Genomic DNA, 7320 nt, shown 5'->3' on the forward strand with positions numbered 1-7320 from the left:
AACACCCACCCCACCACCCCCACTCCTGCTTTCCCTCAGGCTCATTCCCTAGCTGGTCAACTCCACCTTCAATGCCTTCCCCTCTCTGACCCAGGCTCCTCCCCCTGCTGTACTCTTTCTTTAGAAATGTCTTTCCTTCCCTCCCCCACACTGGATCTGGGATGTGAAACCAAACCTCACTTCTCCGGCCTCATCCCACTCGACCCACCCACAGCCTGGAGACAGGCTACCACCACTGCTTTCTCCTTCCTGAACCCCTCGGTGTTAAGTCCATGCCAGTCTTCCACCTGCCCCTTCTCAACCTCCCTCCCAGCACCTCTGCTTCACCCACCCTCTGCACATGGCCATGCCCACCCCCCACCAGTTCCAACCTTAGCCTTCTGCCCTCTTCCTCTTCACGCTCATTTCCCACCCCTTCATGACACTGCCATCTCTGGGATTGCGAGCCAAGCCTCTCCCTAGCTCCAGACACTACTGCAAACACGTCCATGTCCCAGGTTCTGTTTCAGTGCTGGGACCACCTCATGAATAGGACAGATAGCTCTCAGCCCTCATGGAGTTTAGACTCCAGTGGGGAAACCCACAGTGAGTGAACAAGGTAATTTCCGTTAAGCAGACCCTTTAAGGAAAATCAAACAACAGGACGCGGTGGGGAGTGATGGGGGGGAAAGGGGTGACATTTTAGCTGAGGTTTGAATGATAAAAGGTACAGAGAGGAGAAAAGAACCCCAGAGGGAGGGACTGGCAAAGGACCTGAGGTTAGGTCACTTTGGGTTGTGCAAGGGACAAGCTGAAGGAGGCAGGGCCAGACTCCAGAGGGGCTAAAGGCCATGGGGAGGACCCTGGACTGTTTTCTAGTGAGAAGCCACTGGAGGAGGATGAGCAGGGTCACACCGGGATTTGCTTTCCATTAAAACAAAACAAAAAATCTCTGGACCTGTTTCACAGGCACCTCCCTTAGGTCACCATGACCCAAACCTGAAACCTTCCCTTTCCCCCTCCCCCAGGTGACCTGGTCCTGTCATCCCGCCTATAACTTCCCCTGGAGTTGTCCCCCCTCCCCTCACCACCACCCCAACTTTACCCCAGCCCTCCTCCCTAGCCTCCCCACCTCCAACTCCTGTCCCTCACTCACCCTCCTCAAGGCAGCCAAACAGATCTGCCTCGAACAAACCCATCACCAGCACTGAAGCCCTCACAGCTCCACACTGCCCTCAACACAAAACTCACACTCTGCCCCAGCCCCAGGCCCCTGAACAAGCCGGGGCTCCCTTGTCTGTTCCCCCTTGGCATTTGAGGGCTCCCTCTGCTCAAAGCTCTGCCTCACCTCCACCCACTGCCCACTAGGCTGTCACCTTGGCTCTGCACTTACTGGCTGTGTGTCTCTAGGTTAAATGACTTAACCTCTCTGTGCCTGTTACCTTCTATGTAAAATGTAGAAGATAATAAGAATACCGTAAGCTATAATCCATTTGACATGCCTAACCCTGGCTTCATTATCACCCCCTCCCCAGCAGGGAAGCAGAGGCCCAGAGAGAAGTGACTTGCCCACAGTCTCACAGCTAGGCCTATACCCGAAGGCCTCCAGGGAAGTCTGCACATCCCACACCCTCCGAAGCTGACGCTGCTGGAGCCAAAGGACACCCACGTGCGGGTGACGACACGGGAGCATGCGGGTAGAGGGCTGTGCCACTGAGTCCTGCTGAACAAAGCTGAATGGGCCTGGCATTTTGACCAAGGCGGCAGAAGCAGAGGCTGCGGAGGCAGCAGGCGGCCTTGGGGAGATGAGATGGGAGAAGGAGAAGGGAAAGATGACTTGGCAGGGCCCAGGGGCACAGATGCCACCCTGGGAGGGGCACCAGCAGCTCCCTTCTCAGGGCAGCGGCAGCCCCACCCTGGAGCCTCGGTTTGGTCCGCCGTGGAATGTAGAATCCTGTTCCCCAGGGCCAGCTCCCAGCCACTCAATGGGGAGATCCTCCCCAGGACTCTGACTATTGGCCCTTCCCCGGAAAACCTCCCAGCGAGGGGCTGGGGTGGAGGCTCTGACCCAGCCCACTTGGCCCGAGCTGAAGGTGAGGTGCCAGGCCAGGTGCTGGGAGGGGGAGCAAGGGGGCAGGAAAGGAGACCCTGCCCTTCCCTTCTGGGCAGACTCTTCCCTAAACCGGGGCTGGGGCTCAGCGTGCACCCCACACCCCAGGGCATCGAAGTGAGCTGGGCAGGAGGAAGGGCACTCGGACCACGCGTGTCCTGCCCCTTCTCCGCCGAGCCTTGAAGACTCCCGGTCCCCACACCCGGCTGCGGAGGCTGGGACCGCCCCCTGCAATCTGGGCTTCCCCGCAGCTCCCTCCGCCGGTCCCGGGGGTGGGCCGGCGGCTAGGAGTGGGGAGAGCGTCCTCAGCCCTGGGGCAGGGAGTGGTCTCCCCTCAGTAGGAGACGGAACCTCCCCCGTCACCCCTGGCGCAGGGCCCGACACCCACCCCGCGCTCACCCAGAAGACAATGTTGAAGCCAAACAGGAAGTATTTCCCGCAGCAGCCGACCCCGGGTTCCTGGAAGTGCTGGTGCTGCCCTCGCCGCGGAGAGCGCCCCGGCGTTCTTCATTCCCCCCCCCACCCCACCCCCGGTGAGATGCTCGATGATGGCAGCACCAACCGCGGGCATGCAGGACCCACAGTCACCCCCACCCCGCGCGCCCCAATCCCCGGCCTTGCTGTGGGAGCTCATCTTGGAGAGAAGTAACTACTGCGCTGGTGAGCAGATGGCGACGGAGGCTCGGCTGGAGTTCGGACGCACGTGCAGGGCGTTTTCGCCCAGGAGTCCAATCTGACACGCGGTTCGCTCGCCAGAAATGTAGCCCTGCAGCCCCCGGCTCGCGCGCGGCTACACCACGCCCGGGCCCTGGGAATGGTGAGTCGGCTGGTCGCTGCCCCTTCAGTTTTTCTGGGGGCACACACCCCACCCCCTGGCTCAAACCCTTTTGGTGCTTGGAACCCGTCTTATCCCTCTTCCCATCCCAGCGTGGGCCTGATTGGGCTCCCTGGTTAGGCTCACACGAGCGCCTTCCAGGGAGGACGGAGCAGATCGAGGTTTTGGAGGGACTGAGTCATAATGTTAGAGCCCTCCTTTAAAAATCATTCCAGTTTTGCGCAAAGGGGGGTATTTATTTCGAACAGGAACAGAAAGGAGCTTGAGCTCCATCAAGTTTATCCACCTTGAGTAGCAAACCCGGGATGAGGTCTGACCGCCAAGCCGCCTCCTCCCCTGAGCGGGGCCTCGTCCACCCCCTTCACTTAAGCTCCGCCCTGAGCCAGGGAATGGGGAGAAACACCCAGCCTCTCCCCCTCCTCCCAGCCTGTCCCCCTCCTCAGCTCCCTGTGAGATGATGGGGTTCTGCCGCTAGGCCTCCAGCCTCTGGAGGGCACAGCCCTACTCCAAAGAAGGAAAGGGGTCCAGGGTGGGCTCCAAGCCTACAAATCTGCTGAGAGGAAATCCACAAAGGTTTTCCAGCACAGCGATCACCAGCAGGCGAGGCCCGGGAATGCTAGCTCTCAGAGTGGCAGTAGGCTTGAGCACCCTCCCCTAGAACAGAAGGGTTGGTCCTCAGGCCTAGCTAGCCCCCTTTCCAGGTAGGCACAGAGTCAGTACTGGATCATAGACTGTTCCTGTCGTCTTCCCACCTTCCCCCGTGACACCCCACCCCACCTCTGGGTGACACTGCCCTGGGTCCTCAGCCTGCCCTCCACCACACCACCCACAGAGCAGCCCCTAGGCCTGGGTCCCAACTCATGTTAAAGAATGTTCGTATTAACTCCCGAACAGGTGAGAACCAGCCCTCCGCCTTCGCCCCCAGTCCTGCCGGGACACATATACAGCAATAGTGAGGGGCTCAGGGGTGGCTGAATGGAGAGGGGTGCCCAGGCCCTCTCACACCACAAACTTGTTCTTGGCCAGGATGTTGCTCTTAGTAGCTGTGTCTGCATGGGCCTGGTACCCAATGACGGTCTTTGTCGAGAGTCCCAAGCGCCCTTTGTAGACCCGCCTGGGATGGGAATAGGGGGTTAGTGGGAGAGGAAATGAGACAGGCAGTCAGCAGCAGTCCTGGAGGTAACCTGGTCCTCTGCCCAGAGCTCCTACCCTGGTGCCAGCCACAGACACTCCAATTTTGTGTGTTTTAGTCATATGGAAACCCAAAATAAGACTAATGCAAAAGAAGAGTTCTGCTAGAAATCGTCTGAAATCTAGGTTCCCAAACCCTTCATACATGTGAGGAAGGCAGAAGGGGTAAAAGTCAGGGAGAGTTCCAGAGGTCCTCCTTGTTGGCCAAGCCCCCCCGCATTTCACTTTCTCCCCTAGAAGAGGCCCAGCCCCCACCCCATGCCAGACACCCTCACCCGATGTAGAGCACGCCCGTCTGGTTCTCTGCCTCCCGCGTCCACACTGCGATCTTGTCCCCCTTGGTTCGGATGTTGATGACGGCCCCACACACCTCCTGGCTGTACTCTTCAAAGCTCTCCCCAATGAGGCAGAGCAGCTGGGGCCCAAAAGGGAGGTGATGAGGCCTCCAGCTGTGGCACAGGGACTGCACCCGCCATCCTTGAGACCACTGCCACCACGGGTACCATACCGACCCTGCCCCCTCCTTTGGGGGACCCTCCCGACCAGCCCCTCCACTCACTGTCTCCAGCCACGGGGGTCCAGGGTGGGCTCCAAGCCTACAAATCTGCTGAGAGGAAATCCACAAAGGTTTTCCAGCACAGCGATCACCAGCAGGCGAGGCCCGGGAATGCTAGCTCTCAGAGTGGCAGTAGGCTTGAGCACCCTCCCCTAGAACAGAAGGGTTGGTCCTCAGGCCTAGCTAGCCCCCTTTCCAGGTAGGCACAGAGTCAGTACTGGATCATAGACTGTTCCTGTCGTCTTCCCACCTTCCCCCGTGACACCCCACCCCACCTCTGGGTGACACTGCCCTGGGTCCTCAGCCTGCCCTCCACCACACCACCCACAGAGCAGCCCCTAGGCCTGGGTCCCAACTCATGTTAAAGAATGTTCGTATTAACTCCCGAACAGGTGAGAACCAGCCCTCCGCCTTCGCCCCCAGTCCTGCCGGGACACATATACAGCAATAGTGAGGGGCTCAGGGGTGGCTGAATGGAGAGGGGTGCCCAGGCCCTCTCACACCACAAACTTGTTCTTGGCCAGGATGTTGCTCTTAGTAGCTGTGTCTGCATGGGCCTGGTACCCAATGACGGTCTTTGTCGAGAGTCCCAAGCGCCCTTTGTAGACCCGCCTGGGATGGGAATAGGGGGTTAGTGGGAGAGGAAATGAGACAGGCAGTCAGCAGCAGTCCTGGAGGTAACCTGGTCCTCTGCCCAGAGCTCCTACCCTGGTGCCAGCCACAGACACTCCAATTTTGTGTGTTTTAGTCATATGGAAACCCAAAATAAGACTAATGCAAAAGAAGAGTTCTGCTAGAAATCGTCTGAAATCTAGGTTCCCAAACCCTTCATACATGTGAGGAAGGCAGAAGGGGTAAAAGTCAGGGAGAGTTCCAGAGGTCCTCCTTGTTGGCCAAGCCCCCCCGCATTTCACTTTCTCCCCTAGAAGAGGCCCAGCCCCCACCCCATGCCAGACACCCTCACCCGATGTAGAGCACGCCCGTCTGGTTCTCTGCCTCCCGCGTCCACACTGCGATCTTGTCCCCCTTGGTTCGGATGTTGATGACGGCCCCACACACCTCCTGGCTGTACTCTTCAAAGCTCTCCCCAATGAGGCAGAGCAGCTGGGGCCCAAAAGGGAGGTGATGAGGCCTCCAGCTGTGGCACAGGGACTGCACCCGCCATCCTTGAGACCACTGCCACCACGGGTACCATACCGACCCTGCCCCCTCCTTTGGGGGACCCTCCCGACCAGCCCCTCCACTCACTGTCTCCAGCCACAGGCGGTCCAGCTCAGTGTGGCGCTGCTGTTTGGCAAGGCTGACCAGCCAGCGGCCACCCCGCTTATTCCTGGCGTCTTCCCACATGGGCTCGATGCCATCCTGGGAGGCCAGATGGCAAATCAACTGCCTCCCTTTGTTCAAAGGGAAGTGGGGGCCCAGCCACCTCCCCCGGTCCTGCTCCTGCCCCGCAGGAGGTCTCCACAGGCTAGTTTCTGTCATGCCTCCATCCCCTCTGTACGGGCAAGTGCCACCACCAGCCATTCAACCCCCAGAGCCTCCTCTGAGCTCCCCCAGGCTCCAGAGCCCTAACATGTGTCATCGTTTACAGCCTTGCCCGTGTGTGTGCCTGTCTCCTTTACTGAACAGAGCTCCCGAAGACAGGAGTTCAAATGGGGGTAATTCACAAAGCCTCTGGGGCAACCCCCGTGTGGGCCATGCCAGACATCCCAAGCTCAGCTGGGCACAAAGTCACCTGGGAAATCTTTAAACACTGACGCCAGGGTCGCACCACACACATCTGCTGGTCGACAGCTCCAAGGATTAGCCTGGACCTTGGTGAGCAGTGCCCATGACCAATTCTGATGCCTATTCCTAGTTAAGGGACCCAGGCCAGAAACCTGGGCTCCTTTGTATCCCCACTTTTCAGACTCGCCCTTCAAAGTGCAGCGCAGGTCTGACACTTTGTCCAGGCTCCTCTACAGCATTTCCTCCTCCTGGCTCTGAGGGAGGCTGTCCTCAGACTCCACCCCCACGCCCCCTGTGAGGGAGGAGTGCTGGGGAGAATCTGCCGCCCTGTGCCTGGGGGCGGGAAGCAGGGCTTACCTTGAACAGGGCATAGTCACAGCCTGAAGAGAGCTTACTGGCCAGCTGGATGTGACTGTAAATCCTAGGAGAGTCCCCGACCCCAGGCTGAAAGTCCAGGCTTTTTAGGGCCTGGTTCCAACTGACCTCAGCCCCTCAACTTCTTACCAGACCCCACACTGCTTTCCACCAACCTCCCAGCCCCCAAGCCTTTGCTCACACTGGCGCTCCGGCCTGGAATTCCATCCTTCCTTACCCGAACCTTCAAACCCCACGTCCTCCCTGGAGCCCCCACCACCACCCACACCCAGTGCGGGGTTGTTTCTGGTGCCCCTCCGGCTGGAGCCCAGGCCTTCTCCCCCAGCCCTAGGGTTATAACAGCTCCTTCCTGGTCCCTCACTTGATTCTTCATAGACACTGAAGCAGCCTAATTCTCGCTTTGTGGTTGAGACAAGCTCAGAGAGGGGACGGAACTTGCCCAGCGTCACAAATCATGAAGCAGCAGAGTCAGGGTTGGCTCCTCGCTTTCTCCCACTTCGCAGGCTTTCTCCCAGAGCCCCAAGAAGGTTTCCCCCCCCCCCCCCC

General features: G+C 59.2%; 3 protein-coding genes across 3 annotated transcripts in view; 1 reads left to right on the forward strand and 2 right to left on the reverse strand.

Moving 5' to 3' along the window:
- TSPAN17 (tetraspanin 17) overlaps positions 1 to 3106 on the reverse strand; it is a 9275-nt gene extending 6169 nt beyond the window's left edge. The window contains exons 1-2 of the mRNA XM_014539168.1: positions 3051 to 3106; positions 2489 to 2594 (exon numbers count right to left, since the gene is read on the reverse strand). Coding sequence (XP_014394654.1) covers positions 2489 to 2594; positions 3051 to 3106 — 162 coding nt within the window. The remainder of the gene's footprint in view (positions 1 to 2488; positions 2595 to 3050) is intronic.
- Positions 1 to 7320, forward strand: part of SNCB (synuclein, beta) — a 39791-nt gene that overhangs the window by 3920 nt on the left and 28551 nt on the right. The window contains exon 2 of the mRNA XM_005865508.2: positions 3614 to 3625. The gene's annotated coding sequence lies outside the window, so the exon portion shown is untranslated. The remainder of the gene's footprint in view (positions 1 to 3613; positions 3626 to 7320) is intronic.
- The window catches only part of EIF4E1B (eukaryotic translation initiation factor 4E family member 1B), a gene marked incomplete at its 5' end in the record, with an annotated part of 3516 nt that continues 939 nt past the window's right edge, over positions 4744 to 7320 (reverse strand). Inside the window, 4 exons of the mRNA XM_014539170.1 lie at positions 4744 to 5283; positions 5636 to 5775; positions 5920 to 6033; positions 6757 to 6820. Of these exons, the coding sequence (XP_014394656.1) occupies positions 5169 to 5283; positions 5636 to 5775; positions 5920 to 6033; positions 6757 to 6820 (433 nt within the window). The remainder of the gene's footprint in view (positions 5284 to 5635; positions 5776 to 5919; positions 6034 to 6756; positions 6821 to 7320) is intronic.

Source organism: Myotis brandtii, unplaced genomic scaffold (genome assembly GCF_000412655.1).
Source record: "Myotis brandtii unplaced genomic scaffold, ASM41265v1 scaffold208, whole genome shotgun sequence".
Taxonomy (NCBI): Eukaryota; Metazoa; Chordata; class Mammalia; order Chiroptera; family Vespertilionidae; genus Myotis; species Myotis brandtii.